Below are 23,619 nucleotides of genomic sequence, written 5' to 3' on the forward strand. Positions count from 1 at the left end.
AAACGGCTATGACAAAACCTAATTGGGAAGTGAACATAGGTTTCTGCATCATTGTTACCAAAAGTATCTGTTTCTGCTTGCTCAGACTAAACTGAATTTTAAACTAATGGAGTCAGCAGTGTTTTAAACAATCTCTGTTTCAGGGGTTCCAAAACACTGGAGTAGTGTGTACACTAGGTGTAAACACAGCAATAGTAATGCTTTTTAAAGAGAAAATTTATTAGTGTGGATGTAGCCTTGGTTAAAGAGTTGAAATGTGACCTGAAGTGGAAAAAACTCCCTTTACTTCACCACATTTAGCAGTAAATCAGCTCTTAGAGTTTTAATTAACTTGTCTTAAACTTGTGAAAAGAAACTTTTATCTTGAGATTAGAATTTAAACTTGATTAATATCTCCAGACATCTTGTGTAATTCACCATCCCTAAATAAAGGAGAAAATACTGCAATGCTCCAATTACATCCAGATGTAATTATCCTATCAGTGATTAAGATGCCTATTTAGCCCATTAGCACTTGGTCGACATGAAGGGCGCACAGTTGTTTGCTGATTCTTATAGCTCTTTTACTTCAGATTCAGGAGGCCTGCTGGGGTTTCTCTGTGAAATGTTCAGATTTCAAGTCTTGGTGAGCACATTTTTAGAAAGAAGGGAAAAGCCGTATGAAATGAAACGCCATGACCTGGATTTAAACACACCATCAATGGTATATAACATATCCTTTAGCCTTCTAAGTCTCCAGGACTTCTAATATGTTTTAAGCTTCTTTAACAAAAAATCTTTTGTATAAGTTTTTTAAAAGATGCAAACCAGTAGTGCTCTCAGAACAGCAGCCCTTCCCCTGCTCATTATTCCTGTTTATATGCATGGACATCCAGAGCACTCCAAAAGCCTGAGGATCAATATGAATCATATGATAATTCCCCCCAAAAAAACCCAACAACAACAACAACAACAACACACACATCATAACACAGGAGGAGACCCTAAGCTGGGGGGAAGGCAAAACTGTCTATTTAGAATAATCCTGACTCAGAGCCACTTCCATTATCCATCTACTGTTAGACTGAGTGGAGAGAACAAAAAAGGGACAAACGGCACAAAACAACAGTGAAGGAGAAGGGGATTAAAGGAGGAGAGGATATGTCTGCTGTTTCTTTTCTCGCTCATAATATTTCAAATTTCCTAATCAAATAACAATGCCTGGTAAGCTTGCTCCTTATAAACAGAGAATTGAGTCTATAAAGACTTCTGAGGTGTGAAATTTCAGTTGAGGCTGGGTTCGCTTCAAATGCTCAGGGTCAAATTAAGCAACAGTTCAAAACACAAACTAGGCCATGCCAACTAGGGTTGGACAGTCAGTATGGAACAGGCCTGTGGCAAAACTTTTGAAAATGTTCCGGGTTTAAGGCCTGGTCACACTGCAAAGCAGGACAGCAAACTAAATGGAGCAGTATGAAAGATTTAAGAGGATTTAGTGGCATCTAGTGGTAAGTCTACAAATTGCAACCAGCTGAAACTTCTGGTTAGAATTCCTTTAATGTATATTGTTCAGGAGGTGTTCACCAGGAATGAAATTGTCCGGATAGGTCTCTTCCTCTCCAAAACAAATGAACCAGGTGATTTAAACCAATACAAACACTGAATAAACCAGTTTCACATTACAAATCTGTGTTTCTTAAGCTCTTGTTGCAAAGGGGCATCTAACTTCGGTCGTTGACGCAAAATGTGAAAACCCGCATGTCCCTATCTACGGCCAGTGTTTGATTTGTCTGTTCTGGGCTACTGTAAAAACATGACATAGTGATCTCCGTAGATAAGGACCCGCACCTTAAGCCCCCTGAAGACTTTGAGATTTTAGCAATCCTATAAGTTAAGCGCAGCTACACTGTGCAACATGGATCTAATAAACTTGGGTACAACATCAAGTTTGATGTATACAGACTATACGATGACAGCGCCTACTGAATCACAGGCTACAATGTGCGATGCAATAACTTCCCATAAAGAATGTGCAAGAATTCTGCACAGGTTATTACTTCTCCAACTGTGAAGCACAACATAGAGGGTCACATTATTAAATAACAGGAGTGTAAATCACCAGTTTCATCAAGATACAATATTATATTAATTCTTTTTAAAACGATATATTTGCCAATATTATATAGTCTGCCACGATACGATTTCGATTTGATACGATTTACGGGCCTGCGATTGATATGAAACGATACTGTATGCACATGTTACAATCAGTTACAGACGAAGCTAGCACCTTTCTTTTTTGCTTTTGGCCATAAAAGATAAAAACAACACCTAAATAATGTAAGTAATTTTAACCGCTTAAGTGCAGTAATGTTTACTTTAAAGTGACTCCACTAACACGCATAAAAAATTAACATACAGGGCTTTCTGGATCAAAAATGTTTTTTGACATTCATGGACAGGACAGTGTGAAATGGGGGGAGAGAGAGTGGGTGGATGACATGCAGCAAAGGTTTGCAAGTCGGACTCGAACCGGACTGCAACCACTGCAATGAGACATCACCTCTGTAGATGGGGCGCTGGCACTATCCACTACGCTACCGATGCACTGGCATGGGACCCCCTTTAAGAACCCTTTTTGATGCATCTCCAAAGACTAAACTAACTTAATGATTTTTTTTTAGCTCTGTGGTTTTAGTGGGTCTATAATGCTGTAGGCTAAATTTTCCAATTATCAGGACACGGTAGAACATCATTCAAACTACTCACCAAACTTATAAAATTGTTTAAGTCTGAACTCTGTAACAAATCTTTAATACTGCAAGAATCTGAAATCCATCTCTTTCCATCTGTGTCTCAGACGGGCTCTCAGGTGTTCACTGGAGAAACTGAGGCTGAGTAAAACCAGACAGGGGACCGAGAGGGAAACTGTCAGTTGTTAAATTCTGAAAGTGGAGAGAAACACAGGTTTCATTTTCCTGTGGCTTTACAAATATTACACTGCAGACAGAAGCGTGTCAGCAGCTTCTGTCTGAAACCCCTCAGCTATCAAAGAGCCATTCTGCTGGAGCATTAATGGCAACTGCCATAATGCATTACACCGCTGTGTTTTTTCCTGAGCCCAGTGAAACTATATACTGAAAAATGACAAAATAAATCAGACTCTGGCTTCCCTTTTCATTTTAGCTTCTACGAACAAAATAAGATCAGCTATTGTCAAGTGTATTAAATAAACTAGTAACTCTGTATACTGTGTGTTTACTGTATCAAATTGAATCTGTATAACCTAGAATTTATTAAGCTACACACAGTTTAGGACAGCTTTTTATTTTCTGTTTGAAACACCTGAGAGCAGTCTTATTATATTTACTACAAATTACTATTGGAGAAAAACAATTTGCATCGCTGCATGATTTAATTTGGCGGAGTGTTTATCAACAATGTAAATGAACATCATATTTTACATTGAGCACAATGTAAGTATAAGTAAATACAAACAATGCTTACTCAGTTGTTAGCATTTAGAAAGAGGTGCCACTGTTTAAGTTAATTTGCATATAACTTAGACAACTGCTGCAACTGACAGCCAGCAGTTTGGTCAAAAAGTCAGGTGTGTTGCTAGTAACAGATAATGTGGCCTGAAGCCTTTAGCCTGCAACAGAGATGAGGAGCTACAGAGGTCTGTTATGCTCACTTTCTTCTAAATCCACATCTGCAGGGTTTTTTTTTTTTTAACTTTTAAAACTCGTAGTATTTAGACCCAACTGACACTGACTCATGTGACATCTACTTTTTTCCAACAATTCCTCCAACTCATACGACCACATAACTTGTATGCTCATATCTCTGAATACAGCAGCAGAAGCGTTTCCTAAATTAGCACACCTACTTGAAAATGACAGAATAGCTTTGATGACCATTAATGGTCACAGTTTCACTAACACTCCTTGGTTAGGTTTGGCTTAAAATAAGTATGTTTATTACTAAGGTCATGTATAATGTATCTCATGTCACATACATCATGTGACACATTGACATACTACATTTTGTTGTTAAAATATCTCTACCTTGACTTTTAGTTTCACATGGGACACAAACACTGGTCTCCTGGATGAAAGTCTGTTTGACCCCTACTTCCTGCCCTCCCACCATAAGCGGACTTTTTCGCTCTGTATACTACTTTGCCTGACTTCCTCCTTTGCTTTCAGAACAATTACCATGGTCACTAGAGGTTACTGCTTAACCAAAAATATTAACGGTAATTTAAAATATTAAACAGTAATTTCTTCTTGTAAATAAAAACGTTCTACGAGATCATGTTTTGGAGAACCGTCTCCTTAATCTCACATTTGCAGACTAGAGTTACCACCTCACAATTGCATGCCTCTGCACACCAGTCAAGTTGCAGTTAGTTACTTCCATGTCTGTGAAAACATGGATGCTTCATGCACATCTTTCTCACCGGCAGCACAGAAGATCTATACAATCAGCACAGTTTGAAGATTAGTGTCACCAATTCAGTATCTGACCAAATGTCTCTCCTTCTGGTCCTGAGATATGACGTTATTAAAAGGCCAGAAAATACGTTGGCCTTTGACCTTTTGGATATAAAATGTCATCACATCACCATTTTGTCCTATTAGACATTTGTGTGAAATTTTGTCATAATTAGCATAACAATTCTTAAGTTATGGCCGAAAACATGTTTTGTGAGGTCACAGTTACCTTGACCACCAAATCGAAACAGTTCATCATTGAGTCCAAGTAAAAGTTTGTGCCAAATTTGAGGAAATTCCTTGAAGGTTTTTCTTGGGATATTGTGTTCACAAGAATGAGACGGATGCAAGGTCACCGTGACCTTGACCTTTGACCACTAAAATCAAATGAGATCATCGCTGAGTTCAAGTGAACATTTGTGCACAATTTGCACTTTTCTTGAGATATCATGAGTCAATTTAGAAGCCACCACAGCACTAAGCTGTGGTTCTAAATCATATAATGGTACATCTCACTGGTCATAAGCTCCAGAAAAACACAGTGGGAAGCCAGTGAGGGATCATGTCCTCATCACCTCACTAGTGACTCCTACTGGTGACAGAGGTCAGTAGAGGGCAGTAGGACATCAGAAAGCTACTATAAACTTATATATATATATATATATATATATATATACACATATACAGTACAGGCCAAAAGTTTGGACACACCTTCTCATGCAATGCGTTTTCTTTATTTTCATGACTATTTACATTGTAGATTCTCACTGAAGGCATCAAAACTATGAATGAACACGTGGAGTTATGTACTTAACAAAAAAAGGTGAAATAACTGAAAACATGTTTTATATTCTAGTTTCTTCAAAATAGCCACCCTTTGCTCTGATTACTGCTTTGCACACTCTTGGCATTCTCTCGATGAGCTTCAACAGGTAGTCACCTGAAATGGTTTTCCAACAGTCTTGAAGGAGTTCCCAGAGGTGTTTAGCACTTGTTGGCCCCTTTGCCTTCACTCTGCGGTCCAGCTCACCCCAAACCATCTCGATTGGGTTCAGGTCCGGTGACTGTGGAGGCCAGGTCATCTGCCGCAGCACTCCATCACTCTCCTTCTTGGTCAAATAGCCCTTACACAGCCTGGAGGTGTGTTTGGGGTCATTGTCCTGTTGAAAAATAAATGATCGTCCAACTAAACGCAAACCGGATGGGATGGCATGTCGCTGCAGGATGCTGTGGTAGCCATGCTGGTTCAGTGTGCCTTCAATTTTGAATAAATCCCCAACAGTGTCACCAGCAAAACACCCCCACACCATCACACCTCCTCCTCCATGCTTCACAGTGGGAACCAGGCATGTGGAATCCATCCGTTCACCTTTTCTGCGTCTCACAAAGACACGGCGGTTGGAACCAAAGATCTCAAATCATCAGACCAAAGCACAGATTTCCACTGGTCTAATGTCCATTCCTTGTGTTTCTTGGCCCAAACAAATCTCTTCTGCTTGTTGCCTCTCCTTAGCAGTGGTTTCCTAGCAGCTATTTGACCATGAAGGTCTGATTGGCGCAGTCTCCTCTTAACAGTTGTTCTAGAGATGGGTCTGCTGCTAGAACTCTGTGTGGCATTCATCTGGTCTCTGATCTGAGCTGCTGTTAACTTGCGATTTCTGAGGCTGGTGACTCGGATGAACTTATCCTCAGAAGCAGAGGTGACTCTTGGTCTTCCTTTCCTGGGTCGGTCCTCATGTGTGCCAGTTTCGTTGTAGCGCTTGATGGTTTTTGCGACTCCACTTGGGGACACATTTAAAGTTTTTGCAATCTTCCGGACTGACTGACCTTCATTTCTTAAAGTAATGATGGCCACTGGTTTTTCTTTAGTTAGCTGATTGGTTCTTGCCATAATATGAATTTTAACAGTTGTCCAATAGGGCTGTCGGCTGTGTATTAACCTGACTTCTGCACAACACAACTGATGGTCCCAACCCCATTGATAAAGCAAGAAATTCCACTAATTAACCCTGATAAGGCACACCTGTGAAGTGGAAACCATTTCAGGTGACTACCTCTTGAAGCTCATTGAGAGAATGCCAAGAGTGTGCAAAGCAGTAATCAGAGCAAAGGGTGGCTATTTTGAAGAAACTAGAATATAAAACATGTTTTCAGTTATTTCACCTTTTTTTGTTAAGTACATAACTCCACATGTGTTCATTCATAGTTTTGATGCCTTCAGTGAGAATCTACAATGTAAATAGTCATGAAAATAAAGAAAACGCATTGAATGAGAAGGTGTGTCCAAACTTTTGGCCTGTACTGTATATATATATGTAAACTATAAACTATTCCAGGGGATGGGTTTCTCTATAGCCCTGCACACTTTCTTGATATTTTAGGTATGCATCCATCTCTTTATTCATTCATCCATGTACTGTACCTGTCTTTTTGGTTCATATTCTCTTGGGTGTCTCAGGTTCTGTTTGTTGGGTTTCCTTGAGCAGATTCATAGAATCGAGGCCATATCAATAAACTCCATTGTTCAACAATGACTTCAGAGGTCAGAGTCAGTGTTGCAGATAAATAAGCCCTATCCACGTCCCCATCTTCTCTTAAAGTAACAAGTGTTTAAAGCCCCAAACACTCCACTCCAGAGCTTGATTACTGACTCATAAACTATGTATGATTCCTCCTTATCTGCCCCAGGCTTGCTTGTACTGCTCCAATGAATAGTTCATCACTTCAGTTGCTGTTGTATTCCAGCTATCTATTTTCCTGCTTTTTTACGACAGACTTGGTGACAGCGCTGCAAAGCTCTACCTTTGCCCAAGGACACAGTGTGACAATAAGATTAGGGAGCCGTGCCTGGCAGCTAAGTGAGTTGAGTCTGTTGCATGGCTCTGTATGCTTGTGAGACTGTGTGTGTGTGTGTGTGTGTGTGTGTGTGTGTGTGTGTGTGTGCACCTACCCCTTTGCCATGACAGCGTGCAATGCAAGTCTCCAGCTCGGTAAAAGAGGCATTTTGGCATCGGCGGTCTCTGCACACCTGTGGCAACACAAGCAGAATGATCACATACTGTGTTAAAGATTACAGTGCGCACTCACACACAGACACTCACATACACATATACACACTTTGATCTGCCTTCTGCTAGTGCCCTTGGGCTTTGGAACAACCTGGCTCCTGCCTGAGGAGATTGGCCAAGCAGCATCAGTATCCTGTTTTAAATCACTTCCAAAATCACTTCTTTTATAAATGAGATTTTACAGCTTCTGATGATGTTTATTGAGCTGCTTTTACACACATGCAACACATTTGGTCTCTGCTGCTGCTCTAATACTCATTTTAATGACATCAATGCTGGAGTGACGTTTGGTTTTATAGGAGGATTGTAACTTTTATAGGGAATAGGTAGAAGCCGTGAAGCCCTTCTGGTGTCAGACTGCAGACAAAAAAAAAACTTGATGTGTAAATGAGTGCGGACAGTTTAGTAATCTGTGCCATGAGCCATGAAATCACAATTCTGCATTTTACAGACAACAAAACCTATCAACTAAAAATCTACCAACGGTCATACCTCTTTGGGTCTTGGTCAGCGTTGTTGAAATTAGAAAAAATATAGAGCTACGTTAGTGCTATGCTAAATGGCTGTTGTTTACACTGGTCTACAGTACTGTACCCATTTGCTGCTGGATAAAAAAAGAGAGAGGGGGTCCATAATAGAGTGCTCCAGGGATAATGTTTTTCTGTAGGCCAACGTGGAAGTTAGTGTTACCTTGGTTCCCTCGCCAAAAAGCCAATGGGATTTTTCTAGTGGATCTTCGATTATTGCAGAAAAAACAAATGTTTCATAAACAAACACGTATCATAAACATTTATGCTAATGTTAGGCATACATATACTACACCACGGTCACATGATTTAACATCTCTACCAAAACGAGGCTGTAAATATGTGCTTGGTGTGATGACGTTCTGTAGTCTCATTTAGCTACTTGTTAGCAACCGCCTTTCTTTAGACATAAAAGCTTCAGAATTCACAGTGGGGTATTTACTGATGTATTTCCTTGAACAAAACATGGATATTAAGCTAGTGTGAACTACAGACCTTATTTAAGTCATCTAACCAAAAACCCATTCAAAAAACACTGCCTCTGAAATGAGGAAACAAGGTGTGCTAAAATAAATGCTAACTCATTCCTGGGGCACTCTATAAGCGGTTTAAAGTGTTGTGAGGGATGTGTCAGTGACACTGATTTGGGGCCATTCTAACAGTGGCCAAGAGAATGTCAGAAAACACATGCGAACAAATAAAACAAGAAAAGACACATTGACGTGCAAAACATATGCAGCATTAAGACACATGCTGTTGATATAGAAAACAAGCATTTACAAAAATGCTGCAAGTCAGAGAAGTCACACTAAGGCCCTGTCAGATATTTTTGTAAATTTTCCTCTACATTTTGGCCCCTTGTCTTCATGCAAACAGAGTTTACACTGTTAAGTCCAAAATACTTACTCAGCTTAAAATATTTTTGGAAACAACTTGCACTTAAAACTTAAAGAAAACAGAAAACACAGAAAATAAATGTGCCACATGACCCAGGTCTAACAGGATTTTATGTCAGTTTAACGTAACTTTTTTTGTTGTTGTTTTGGCATTTAATTCTATGACATATGAGCATAAAAACATTTCGTACACATTGTACAACATTTTGTTTTTCATTAAAACATAAAAGTATCTTGTAGTAAGCTTTGGTTTATCAACTGCTACAAGAAGGCAGGGAGGAAGTGAACCAGGAAGTGTTCTTCGTTTTGCCTCAGCACAACTTCATGTTAGACACACCAATACCCACACAAGCAGGAGGTCACTAACTGTGTATACGACTTAACTCATGGTGCAAAATATCTTTTACCACAACATTAACTGTAACCCATTACAACCATGGTGAAACACATAAACATCAATCAATGCTCCTTTGTCTTTATATTAAACGAGCATAAGTTGTAATGATATTTTCCGTAGCTGTTTTGAAAAGGTGACATTAGCCTGTACACTTTATAACCTTCATGACAAGGGGAGGCTGCTGAAGACAGCTAATGCCTGCGAGTGTTTGGAGTTGTTTTTGTGTTGTTGTGTGGACACAGATATTCTGAAAAACAAAGGTTGTGTGGACAAAATTTATTTTTAAAGCTGAGGGGAAATTATACCCATTTTCTTAAACTTCTGTATACATATTAGGCTTAAATCTGAACTATCCCTTTTCATGTAATCTGAGTTAGGGTTGAAAAAACAGCAGTGAAAAGTGTCTTTTTAAGTCTTGTGAGAGGCGTCTCTTGAAAACTGCAGGTTATAATTAATCATTTCTTTGTTCAGTATTCCATCACTCAGTTGAATTAGCACTAATATTAGTATTTGCATTAGTACTGTATCTCCAGCTCTGCCTACTGTTGTTGCTTTACGATTGTTAGCACGGGAATCAATTTAGCGTAGGTGAATGTGTGACCGTGTGATTAGAAGCAGTAGCTTTGTGCTATGTATGCATTTGCTGTTGAAAAAAGGCCCGCTCAATATGATGACTCAAAATTCATCATGCTGGATGGCAGACAATATTCTCTGCTGCCTATTTATAATATATTACTCATGCAGCGCTATTCAGTCCTTTCACTGCGCCCGCACAATAGCCCAAATGGAATTCAAGTGGCTGGAATGTGCTGCAGAGGGAAAGCAATATAGACAGACAGAGAAATAGAATTTACTGGTGGAGACTGCAGATACTCCTCTGTGTGTGTGCATATTCATACATATGTATTCCACATGCATAATTCAACCCTTATTTTGTATGATTTTTGTGTGTGTGTAGGTGGCTTTAGTTGGAAATTTATATTCTACTCAGCATCTAACTTGCAACCCAAATCAGTATCAGAAAAAGTGCCTTAAACAAACACCTGGCACAGAACAGACCTGCTGGGTCCCTGTGACATTTAGTCTTGTATGAAGATGGCTGAAATAAAACCCTGATAATTTATTCCGAAGGAGAATATTAGTGACTAACAGCAACGAGAACACAGACAACTGACTCCTAACTTTACTCTGAATAAATTATGTTCTTTCTGCACAGGTTCATTCACTAAGAGAAAGTGAAAAGATCAAGTTGAAGAGGCTATACAGAGAAGAGTTGAAGGCCATAGAACTTGCCAGCAAGTTTGAGTTTATCAAAAGTTATTTCAGTTAAGCCAACAACTGCATTAAGAATGCCATGTTACTGTAGGCAGGGGTATCTAATGTTATGATCAAAGTCAAATTCTGTTGAATTCATTTCGGTGCAGCTTGCCACATATTTATGTAACTAGGGTTTCCCACACATTTTCATTTGTGGAGACCTGCCACGATTAAAACATCTGACGCCACATTTTGGTGTTTATTTGCTGGAATATATATATTTCTCAGTTATGCATTGCACCACATTCTTGGAGCACAGACTGTACTCTAGGCACTGACGGAGCAGCAGAACAACGGGCGCAGTCAAAGTGAAACTTTCTCATAAAATGTTGTCATATACTCATTGTCCACTACCTGCTCAACAGCAGACAGATACAGTTAGAGACTAGCTGGTAAATACAGCAGAGCATTTAGTGGCTGAAGAGACAGACTTTTCTCAGGGTAGATGGAGACCAAACCAGAGCTTAAAGAAGTTAAATACTGAACTTACATTCATCAGGTAGACACGAACAAGTGGAGGATAATATTGCTCTGTGTCTGCCCAAAGTGTAAATAAGCAGCTATTTGCTAACGCAATGACTTTAGAAGGCAATAGCATATGAATGTTGTGTTTACAGCATGTTCCACTGACGCCATCTGACTGCAATAAAAAATAACAAAAATCTATTGATGCAGCTTTACGATATCATACTGTGCCCACCCATGAAATGTTCGGAAATGTTCTCCCACTTAACTGCATTTTTAATGAACAGCTGAAATGCTTTTTGGATAGTCTGTGCACCATATTTACTTTTTTCCAACCCTCAGCACCTGTAAAAATGCAAAATGAAACCCGTTAAACCACTTTGTTGGCTTTTCTTTATAGTATGAGAGCTTTCCAAATGAACTTCAGAGCCTTAAGGAACAAGTCACCCTAAATACAAAAAACAAATTGGTCCTCTTACCTGTAGTGCTTTTTATCAGTTTAGATAGTTTTGGTGTGAGTTGCCAAGTGTTGGAGTGGCTTAAGAGCAAGAAACATTCCTGCCAGTTGTTCTCAGCCTCGTCTGAATAGACCTGACGTGCAGGTTTCAGCGACTAAGAAGCATTTATTCCAGGTTGCCAGTCCTGATCTGATTGAATGTACAGATTTGATTTCATGTGTGGCGTCGCTCCTTTCACCCAACCTGCTGGAATGTAGGGGCTCAAGAGCAGAGGTCACTTTACAAAGCATGAACAGCTTTGTAAAGTGACCTCACTCATAAACAGCTGCTCCTTTAATCCATCAGTCACTCAAAACTCGCCTGCGCTGCGTTCATGGACTTGCACAAACCTCTGAATCTAGAGGACACAGACTGATTTTTTATTTATTTATCCTTTATTTAGCCAGGGAGGTCCCACTGAGATAAAGGATCTCTTCTTCCAGGGAGTCCTGGTCAAGATAGCACACAAGGTCACACAGGCAAGAAAAACGGGAAATTAGCTGCGACTCTTGAGCTCCTGTTGTCAGCTACCGCCACACATAGATTCTACTTCTGTGGGAAACACTCAGTAACTTAATGTGAGTTAACCTAAAGGGGCTCTGCGAAATTCAAAGGGTATGAATTGTCTGCTCAGTTTCTCAGCATTGTAGCAAGTAAAACACTAGTAAGAAATACACACTTTTGTTGCCTAAACTTAAAGAGTTTGAAAAACTCCTGGTTACAGTCCAGTAAATATAACTCAATAAGTGGCCCATCCCAGGAGAAACTGCAATAGTAATATTTCATAGTTTTTATTGGTCCTCATACTGTTTTGTGTTATATATTAAAAGTAAATCTCCATGGATCAACAAACCACAGAGAAGCTCAGATTACAACACACACAGAGGGAGTGTGACTTCATTCTCTGCTAAAGACTCTATTACTATATCTTTACATAGCCAATAGTGGTATGCTGCTATATTAATGCTCTGAATGTCACATAATGACTTATGCTGACGTTCAGAAAAAACACCATGTGGATACAGCCCATTAATAGATTTTTTTAAACATGATAACAGCAGAACAAAGTGTTTACACAACACAGGCCCTAAAGTGTAGTTATAGCAATTATGCTAGCAATCAGTTTACACGTTTACACAACCATCAGACACAGAGCGTAGTTAGTTTTCATTTGGAGTCGTGTTTATGTCTAACTGAGGAATACTGCATCTAATATATAATCTGCTTTTAGCTCTGGTTTTGGTTTCCACCAATTCCTGAAAAAAAAAAAAACCTCTTTCAGGCTTTTAGTTTGCTTAGTTTGTTTCACATTTGTCCATTTCAACTACTGGAAATAGAGTAAAATGAAGGATAATGTGTTTTGTATATTACAGTATATTGCTGATGTACTATATATAAATGTTCATTCATTCATTCATCTTCTAACCGCTTCATCCTCTTGAGGGTCGCAGGGGGGGCTGGAGCCTATCCCAGCTGACATGGGGCGAGAGGCAGGGTACACCCTGGACAGGTCGCCAGACTATCACAGGGCTGACACATAGAGACAGACAACCATTCACGCTCACATTCACACCTACGGACAATTTAGAGTTATCAATTAACCTAGTCCCCAATCTGCATGTCTTTGGACTGTGGGAGGAAGCCGGAGTGCCCGGAGAGAACCCACGCTGACACGGGGAGAACATGCAAACTCCGCACAGAAGGGCTCCCACACCCGGGACTGAACCGGGAACCCTCTTGCTGTGAGGCGACAGTGCTAACCACCACACCACCGTGCCGCCCCTATATATAAATGTTTTAAATAAAAATTATTTCATTAAAAAAGTTTCATCTAGTTTTAAGGTTTGTCCCAAGCTTTACTGTTGCATTAATTATCTCCATCAGATATAATGTGCTGCTGCTGCTGCTGCTGATGTCATTTTCACCAGCAAAATCTGAGAAGCCTGCATTTTTTGCTTTGATAATAAAGCAGAACTGGAAGAGACAAAAGATTCAATTATAGATTTGTTCATCTTGGAACCTGGAACCCAAGCTACAGTGCACAATATGCAGCTACACATGCCAGAACCTTACACGCACTGGGGCATGTAAACACATTTTATCCAATCTCTTTAACATGAACCTCTTTCTGATTGTCTCCTCACCTCTCAGCTATGGTAGCCTGTAGAAAGGATTAAGCCCATGAACTTGAGAAAAGATCCAAAAGGAAACATGTGGTGAAGAGGTACTACAGTGCTCAGAGAGTAGAGCAGAAACACCGCACTGGCATTTGTTTCTTTGGCTTGAGTTAAATCCTTTGTGACTCAGATGTGTTGTGCTGCCAGATGCATTCCCCCTGCACACTCCTCAACTGCAGGCCAGTTCAAAATACCAGGCAGGTGCTCATGTTCTCAGCAGGTGGTCAGATACAGTCATTGTGGAGTTAAGTGTTGATACTGATCAAAAACCTTGTTAACCTTATGCTCATTCCATGCTGGGTCCTTTCTGTGTAACCAAGCCGACTCATTTACTGTTCATGTAAACTGGTGGACTAGTCAAATATGCAATGACATATTCTAATAATTATATTAAATGATTAAATGCCTTAATTAACTGACTTGTTATGGTCCCTAAAGCCCAGCCCAGTGTGGACTAACCTTGCCCTCTCCACACTTGGTGCCGGTCATGACAAGGCCAGGGTCGGGCAGGTCGCCCTGGCCGTCCTGGGTGCTGTAGACGTAGGTGCCACGACACTTCACCTCGATGCCGCCCGTCTTGATGGTGGTGTCGATGGACACGGCGTTGGTGCCTTTGGGTTTCTTGGCAGCACTGTGGCACTGGATCTTACCACACTTGGCATCACTGGACAGGGATAAAAGCACATGCAAACAAACATTTAGCTTTTAGTTTTAAAGGGAAAGTCATTAGAGCTCGATGTTCATTTTTAGAAGGTGCTTTACAGATCAGCTCCACACAGTCACACTGAGCCTGGGTGTCTACAGAGAAGAGGGGACAGACCGATCTTCTGTTTTACCAAAATATTTATCAGCCAAAGTCTGACTTCTGTCATTGAAATCTGTGTTGCGGATTACCGGCTGATCCAGCACATGATGGTTGCTTTTTTTTTTTTTTTTTTACATTTGTGTTGACATTTATGTGAGTCATTGAAAAGAGCAATACAAATCATAATTCATCATCCGTCTGGTGATATTCTACATTTTTCTTCTTGCCAACAAATCCCATGTGCAGGGCCAAACCAATGATGAATGGGTCTACTAACATGAAATGTGAATTCTTTGCTTTAGCAGAAAACCAAAATACAATTATATACCTGAAATGAGCATAATAGGTCATCTTTAAAGATTAATATCTTCAGTAAGAACCAATGGGCTTGGAGCTGAGAGCCACAGACAAGGTAGTGAAGTCACAGAGTAGTGACACACTGCTGGTTTTGGCCTTTTGTGGGATCTGTTGCCAGTACGAAAATTATCTAATATTACCAGCCTGTTCCTTGAAGGCATGACTTGAATTTTAACCCTTTCCTAACCCTAACCCTTACCCTAAGTCTGTAAATGCTTCCTGGCCACCACAGCCAATATACCTGCTGTACAGGTGTTAGCTGTAGCTAGCAACATCTTTGTGTGTGTTGCAGCCATTGTTGTGAACATTCACACATAATAAAAGCTAGCTCAAAGTTCAGTTTACACAGATTAAAATGAACTGGTTCACTTTCATAGTTCACAATTTAAATTTTTAGTTCACAGTTCCAAAAGAATGAACTAATTTATGTTAATTACTTTGGTTTTTTGTGTTATTTTTATAATAAACTCTGCAATTATCATTCACTGACAAATTTCCCCAGACTGGTTTGATGCTTTAACTCGAAACTGTGGTGTTTCAAATTTGTTGCAGATGTGGCTGATGTTCTGACTTGTATTTTTGGACCCAGTGGGCACAATTTGCATAAAAAAATGAGATTTTTCATTGGAATCAGTACTGATTTGTTCATAAAACTCCTTCAAATATTCATATGAACTGGCATCAGCAGCCAGCCACATCTTCCTGATTAATACAGAGATTCAGGTAACAGATAAATACATGCTACACCAATGCTTGTACTCTCACACACACATCCTCCATCACAAGGAAAACAAATGAAGAGGATTACAGACTGATGGGCAGATAGCGGCTGTGTGCAGATTATTCACATGTCTTAATAACAGCCAGATAGTGCATTTACATATCTCCTAATCAGCTCTCTGACTCACTGTGGCCAGAAAACACTCTAATGACTCCTGTGGGACTCCATAATGGATTTGGGCAGTGGTGTATCATACGAGGAAGCCGTCAACTACTTTAATCCACAGTCTCATTTCCATAGCTAAGTCGCTAATTTGGCTCCATTAATTAGCTCTGGCACCGTGCCATGGAAACTCAGAGGCTGTGTTGACAGTGTACAGAGGGCCTGACTCTGTGAGAGTGTTAGCATGGATGATAAAAGATTTGTAACGAACCAAATGCTCACATGATGACTACATGACTGCAGAAGTGAACTGTGAGGACGTTTGTTATAATTTCATTAAAGCCGCAGGTAATGTTTTCTGGCCACCTGGGGGCAGCAGAACAAGCTGGAAACGCAGTTTGACAGAATATGGCAGGTTGTTAGGGCTAACAGCTGCTCAGGTCAGTGAGGGTTGATTACATATGTACAGTGTACACCGATCAGCCACACCATTAAAACCACTGACAGATGAAGTGATTAACATTGATAATCACTTTACAATGCAGGCTTCCTCTAGGAAGCCTTGGTTCTTGGCATTCAAGTGGATGCCACCTGACACGCTGCACCCCGGTATGGCAACGGCATTCTCTTTTGGCTGTGCTCCCCTCTCTGTCACGTTCCTTTGGATAATACTGGACATTTTTTGCGGTGTGGCATGGTGCGCTGTCCTGCTTGGGGGGCCACTGCCATCTGGGAATGTCATTGCCATGATGGGGGGCAATTGGTCTGCAGCAGTGTTTGGGTGGCTGGAGCGTGTCAGGTGGCACACATGAATGACAGAACCCAAGGTTTCCCAGCAGAACAACCAGTAGTGGTTTACAGTTTTGGTTGGGAGGGGGTTACTACACATTCATTTCACTGAACATCCTTTATTCATTTTACTTTCTTACAAAGGATGTAAGATTTGTGCTCTTCTATTTTCTATGACAGATAATAAGAGAAGTAACAATAGCAATTTCTGGAGTGTTATTTTCCTCAAAATATGACACAAAATGTGATAAACACTTTAATTAAACAATTTAGCGTTCATCTTACTGCTTCAGTCTGCTCTTCAGAAATAGAATTCCTGCTGCTGGCTACTTAAGGATGCTGACGCCTAACAAATATGTCCGTTTTTTTTTACATTTGGAAACGTGTGCCTCCAATTTTTCAACCCCTACTTTACTTTTTGACATTTTTTTAGTCCAACCTTCTTGTTGGCAACCTCCATGCTGTGTGCTACTTTTGCAAAATGGTTGCCAACTGTGTCTGTCTGCTATCTGCTGCTCAGCACTGATATCAGCTGTCTGCTGGTTAATGAAAGTGACAAGACTGAACCAGACAGTAAATCTGAGGGCTGCAAAACAAAAACAACAGACTAAAAAAACATTTTTCCTTTTCAATGTGACTTATGGTCTGTTCAATTCAGTTGAAGAACTAACAAATCTTTCAGGGGGAAAAACATAAAAAAATAAAAACATATAATCAACTGGTTGCATAAATGTGCACATCCGTAAACTAATACTTGGTTGAAGCACCTTTTGATTGTATTTCAGCATTCAGTCTTTTTGGGTAGGAGCATGCCACATCTTAACTTCACAGTATTTGCCCACTCTTCCTGGTTAAAGCGCTCCAACTCTGTCAGATTGTAAAGACATCTCCTGTGCACTTCCCTCTTGAGGTCACTCCCAGATTTAGGTCTGGGCTCTGGCTGGGCCACTCCAAAACTTTATTTTCTTCTGGTGAAGCCATTCTTTTGTTCATTTGGATGTATGTTTTGGGTCATTGTTGCACTTAAAGTTAAAATTCTTCTCCATCTTCAGCTTTTTAGCAGACACCTGAAGGCTTTGGGCCAAAACTGACTGGCATTTAAAACTGTTCATAGTTCCCTGCACCTTGACTAAAGCCCCAGTTCCAGCTGAACAAAAACAACCCCAAAGCATGACGCTGCCACCACCATGCTTCACCATGGGTATGGTGTTCTTTGGTGATCCACAGTTTTGACATACCTTTTGGAGCTATGGCCAAAAAGTACGACCTTGGTTTAATTAGACCATAACAAATTTTCCCACATGCTTTTTGGAAATTTGATGGTTTTTTTTTGTTTTTGTTTTTTTTTGCTAAATGTAGTTGGATGTTTTTCTTTGTAAGAAAAGGCTTCCGTCTTGCAACCCTACCCCATAGTCCAGACATACGAAGAATATGGGAGATCATTGTGACATGTAGTACACAACCAGTACTCGCCAGAAATTCCTGCAGCTCCTCCAGTGTCGCTGTTGGCCTCTTGGCAATCTTCCTGACCCGTTTTCGTCTTGTCTTTTCATCAATTTTGAAGGGACGTCCAGTTCTTGGTAATGTCACTGCTGTTGTGTATTTTTTTCACTTGTTGATGACTGTCGTGTTCCTTGGTATATCAAATGCTGTGGAAATTTATTTGTACCCTTCTCCTGACCAAAACCTTTCAGCAACGAGAACCCTTTGATGCTTTGTTAGCTCTTTGCAGATCACAGCTTCTAATGTAAGATGCAACTCAGTAAATGTCAGGAAAATCCAACTAGAACAGCTGAACTTTATTTGGGGTAAATGAGAGTTACTCACATTGATGGCAGGTGTGTCCTGACTACTATTTAACATGAGTTTGAATGTATTAGTTCAAGGGGGTGCACTTTTATGCAACTAGGTTATTTTAAGTTTTTATTTTTTAGAGTTTTTCCCCTAAAATTGTTGTTTTAAAATGATTTATCTTGGTCTCATTTTTTTTACATCACAAAAACCTGGCATTTTATCAGGGGTGTGCGGACGCTTTATATCCACTATTGTACTATCTGTATAATGTTTTAGCAGAGACAGTCAGTGTCCCATTGTCTATAGTTCAATTTTATTTTTTTTTTCTTCATGAAATTCAAATTTAAAGATATTCAGTTATGACAGAAATCCAAAACGATTCTGCTGTCAAGAATCTCTGTTACAATAATCTATTCATCTACTATATAATCCTGGAATCTACTATATTAAAAAAGCATAACTATTCAAAGCACTGTATAGAATATGTTTGTAATTCGTTATGTTTCATTATCACCAGCATCTCTTACCTCTTCTCACACTTCATGTAGTTGCCATGTCCATCTTTCCCACAGTTCCCAAAAGCATTCCCTGCTGCATTGACATCTTCGAAGCAGGCATCATGGGCCGGTCTGGCTCCTGAAAAAACAACATATCCCATCAGCCCCTTTGGTCTCTGTTTACTTGTACTTACTGCAACTAACAATATTAGCAATGTTCTCCTCCACAGATGACAAATGTTAGTGTGCTGACTCACAAAGCCCTTGGCCACAGACAGATAATGGTGGTGTCAGCCACCTGCTCATCTATTGCGGATGTGATCCTGAAGATCACAGCGGACACCGTACACACAGTGTAAACCCTCCTTCAGCTGCTATAAGAAATGCTAAAAGACCTGTGGCAAATAAGTTTCTATGAACAGCCAGACATTTTGGGAAATATGCCTGTTTGCTGTTAAAGACAGATGAAAAGATCAATATCAATTTCATTCACTACAAGTAGAATCAGATGGGTTGTGCTCACTGTGGAGTTTCAACAGAGCTAAAATGTGGCAACCCTACAACGAGAACAGGATATTTCAGATGCTGTGTTTGGTCACTTTAACAGTGGAGCTCCAAAGCTGACCTCTTATAAAACAACAAAGTCACAGTTTCTTTTATGCGTTAAATATGCAACACACAACATGTTAATAAGACAGCTTTGGAGCTGTTGGAAGGTGGAGTTGTTTTGTTTTTATCTTAGCTGAATGCCATCCTATGGCATTTCATAAAGACAAGAGATGCAGCCCTGATAAAATCAGGATTAGCTACAGATCAGTTGATGGGTCTTAGAAACAAAGCTACGATGCAGCTCAGGAAGGCCAAAGCAAATTCCTTTCATCATTAAACAGGCAGAAGGAAACACTACAAGGCTCTGGGGGGCTACTGACAAATTCACTGGTAAAGAACGAAAGTGTGGAGCTGCACAATTTAATATAAATGGGATTATTCTACATGACAGCTTTGTGGTCGCAAATATTAACTGTTGTCTTGAATCAGTGATGGAACTGGATATTCAAAAGAATTCAAGTTTCCTGTGGTTTTTAATTATGATACAACTGCATTAACTGTATGCAAACAGATGAGTCTAAGGTAAATAGAATTATTTTATCCATCCATCCAAATTCAAAAGCAAGAGTAAGTGGGGACTTGATGCCGTTTCCCTTAAAAAACACAAAGACAATTTAACAATTCCCATATCTCACATCAATAATAGGTCAGTGGAAGAAAATATATTTCACTGTGTTCTGAAAACTGCTATTGTAATTCCAGTATTTAAAACAGGTGACAGACAGGAGGCTAGCAGCTACAGGGCTATCAGTTTACTCCCCTCTGTTTCACAAGGGGCTGGAAAAAGTAAAAAGTAATTGCTGCAGTTGATGGAACATCTGAAAAAAAGAGCATTTACTCCATCCTGTGCAATTTGGATTTAGAGTGAACCACTCGACTGAAACTGCATGTCGCTATTTCCTTTCCGAGGCTAAGTAAGACAAAGGAGGGACAAGGGGAGCAGTGTTTCTTGAGCTAATAAATGCGTTTGATACACTATTACAGGATTCTCACACATTTTACATTATAGACAAAATTTAAAAAACTTTTTCATAGCTGTTCAAGGACCCATAATACATTTTCCATGATCATTCTCAAAATATAGCATGAACCAAACAGTAAAGTACCCTTTACTCCAAACCTCAGTATTATAATCAGTCGGCAGACATGGAGTAGTCGGGCTCCCAGAGAAGCGAAGTGACAGCCGACAGTTTGGTCAACCTGTTGGTTAATTTGTTTGAAATAAAGGCTACTCCATACCTTTGAACTACCAGAGAGCAGTTAAAACAAAACCAGCCAACTGTGCTCTGGTGCTCTGAGTAACAGTTGAACGCCCAAGACTGCCCATATTAATTGCTCCATCTAAAAAATGTGGCAAAATTCTAAGTATTAATGGACCATGGGTATGCAGACTGTGGGATTCATGACTCTACGTGTTAAATCACACTGTTACAACATTATTTTTTCTTGCCACACTTGCCTGGCATTATTCACACATATCAGATAAAAATTCTTTTCAAACATAAGTCCAGCTAGCTGGCATACATGGAGGGGGAGACGAAATGTGGGCAGAAAATGAAGAAACATATGTGATGGTAAATAACATTTGACGCATATTAGAACTGTTTTGTCAGCAGCTACGGATAATAAATTTGCTGTTATTTTACATTATGTGGAAGGTTGTCTTTGGAAAAAATATTGTTAAAATGTATTGCCTTCCACACAACTAAATTACATGACTTTCCAAAATCTTCACTTTCTTTTTTTTTTACTAATTTCATTACGTTTTCCATGACCGTAGAAACCCTGCCATTCAATACTTCTCACTAAGCTGTCCAACTGTAGTCTTTCAAACAACACAGTAAATTGGGTCAAATCATATATATCAGACCACAGATAAACAACATATTGTCATCGGGTACATTTTCATCCACATTTTTATTTGCATTTTCAATTAGCACACAAAAAAACCTGAGTGAAAATGCAAAAAATTCTAAAAAAAAAATTCTCAAATTATGGCAAAGTAGTTTTGATACTTGGAGGAGGTGGAAATGTTAGTGTATCAGCAAAAGTTAAATGGGACATACCGTCATGACATACTGTCAATCCATAGGCCACTGCAAGCTCTCTACATCGTCTCTACATGGCTTTAATACGCTTATGTCTGCACACAGAGCGGTTATCACAACTCTTCCAAGGGCACACAGCTGTAATATTAGTTCTTCAAAACTCTCTGTTTCCATTGTCCAGTGTGCTCTTGGTGATTATAAAGACATTAATTTATTTTGTTTGAGGTTTAACTGGTGCTCTTTTAATTACATCATCTCTGTCTTGAAAATTAGCCCTACCTACTGCTTATCTTGATGAGATAACCTCCAATAATTGCATAACAGTAGTAAATTGAAAAGCAAATACATTTTTCTTTTTCCTATAACATGTACTGTGGGAGTACCACAAGGCTCCATACAAAGGCCATTGTAATTTTGTTATTCAGTTTGTACATTATTGATCTCCAATCAGTGTGTAGAAATATGTAGCAATTCTCATGCACGCAGATGACACAATCATAAACACTGATTAAAGAGATGCTGAGCAAGTGGCTATTAAGTTGTTTTAAAACAATGGAAAAATTGGTTTAAACATTTTCTTTAACTGAATACTGAGGAAAAAGTAACAATGTATTCCACTGATAAGCACAAACAAAAGACTTTTAGAAGTATTTGCGCAGATGGTGATGAGGTTAAATAATTACGTCACCCACTTTGTGTTCAAAAAGCACATCAAGAAGATGAGTCATACACTGAAGAATAACATTACCATCTTTAGACATTAAAAAAAAAACGTACTGTAGGAATTCCAGGTATATCTGAATGCAATGATTTATTTGTTCCATTTCAACTGTTGCATGTCAGGCTGGTATCATACAATTGAGATAACATTAAAATCACTGCAATTAAATTCTTACTAAATATAACATGTTGAACTTTGAGAATTGAGATTTTTATTCAGATATTCATTGGGTATTTTTGAAAACTCACAATACTACACCTCCACCACTGAAATACATTTTATGACTTTGCTCAGAGCAAACGATCAGAGCCTCAAGGTCAACTGCTCGTTAAGAGTGTGGAATCCTTAGAGAAGCTCTGCCTTTACACAATTTGCTTTTACTTTTACGGCCAGAAAGAAATGGAAAAAGGTCCCTGACAGGTTGAAAACATGTATAAATTATGTATCAATATTTTTTTTCTGTGATGGCAAAAAATTGATATAAGAAGCCAGTCATGAAAAAATGAAAAATAAATAAACAATGCAGAACAATCAAATAAGACGATGCCCATTAAAAGTCATCATGTCGCTTTTATCTGTTGTGCTCTATTGTGCCGCTGTACAAACACTGTCATGTTTGTGAATGCAGCTTTTGCATCTGAAAGGAAAAAAGAACAAATCTGTCTGGCTTTGATGAGCCTTTATTTTGACAGACTAGTGCCAGCTCATGTTTTTCATTGTATGAATAAACTCTTACATACAGTGCAGTATTACGGTCAAATCTGTTTAGTTTAAAGCAGTTTAAAGCACCATTATTGGCTATTGGTTGTTTAACTCCAAAAATAACAGCACTGACCTTTAAAACTTCTACTGGTAAATCCCTTATTTCACAGGGTTTAAACAAAGGCTTAACAGGGGTCTGAGGGCATGTATATCCCTGTGATATTGAGTGAAAGGGTTAAGTGTATTGTGTGGTTTTCATTACCGTAGCCCCAGAGCTGCAGGCACTGCTGTTCGTGTGTGAGGCACATGCCGTTGTAGCAGTAGGCCACTCCGTACTGACAGGAGGAGCCGTCCAGCAGGTAAACATTGGCAGGACAGTAAGGAGAGGCCCCGGTGCAGTACTCTGGCAGGTCACATGCCCCCGCTGGCCCCCGGCACATGGTACCTGCCTGCTTCAACTGGCAGATACAGGGAACAAGCAGTGAGAAGGGAGGGAGGGAGGGGGGAGCAAGACATCTGAAACAACATGAACATCACGTCTGATGGGATGAATCTCACAGGATGATGAACACAGTACCATTTCTTGTTGAGAAAC

General features: G+C 39.6%; 1 protein-coding gene across 1 annotated transcript in view; it reads right to left on the bottom strand.

The window, feature by feature from the left end:
- The window catches only part of adam19a (ADAM metallopeptidase domain 19a), a 288,250-nt gene that overhangs the window by 20,610 nt on the left and 244,021 nt on the right, over nucleotides 1-23,619 (bottom strand). The window contains exons 14-17 of the mRNA XM_033609823.2: nucleotides 23,287-23,482; nucleotides 18,975-19,083; nucleotides 14,279-14,483; nucleotides 7,426-7,503 (exon numbers count right to left, since the gene is read on the bottom strand). Coding sequence (XP_033465714.1) covers nucleotides 7,426-7,503; nucleotides 14,279-14,483; nucleotides 18,975-19,083; nucleotides 23,287-23,482 — 588 coding nt within the window. The remainder of the gene's footprint in view (nucleotides 1-7,425; nucleotides 7,504-14,278; nucleotides 14,484-18,974; nucleotides 19,084-23,286; nucleotides 23,483-23,619) is intronic.

This window comes from Epinephelus lanceolatus, chromosome 22, assembly GCF_041903045.1.
Source record: "Epinephelus lanceolatus isolate andai-2023 chromosome 22, ASM4190304v1, whole genome shotgun sequence".
Taxonomy (NCBI): Eukaryota; Metazoa; Chordata; class Actinopteri; order Perciformes; family Serranidae; genus Epinephelus; species Epinephelus lanceolatus.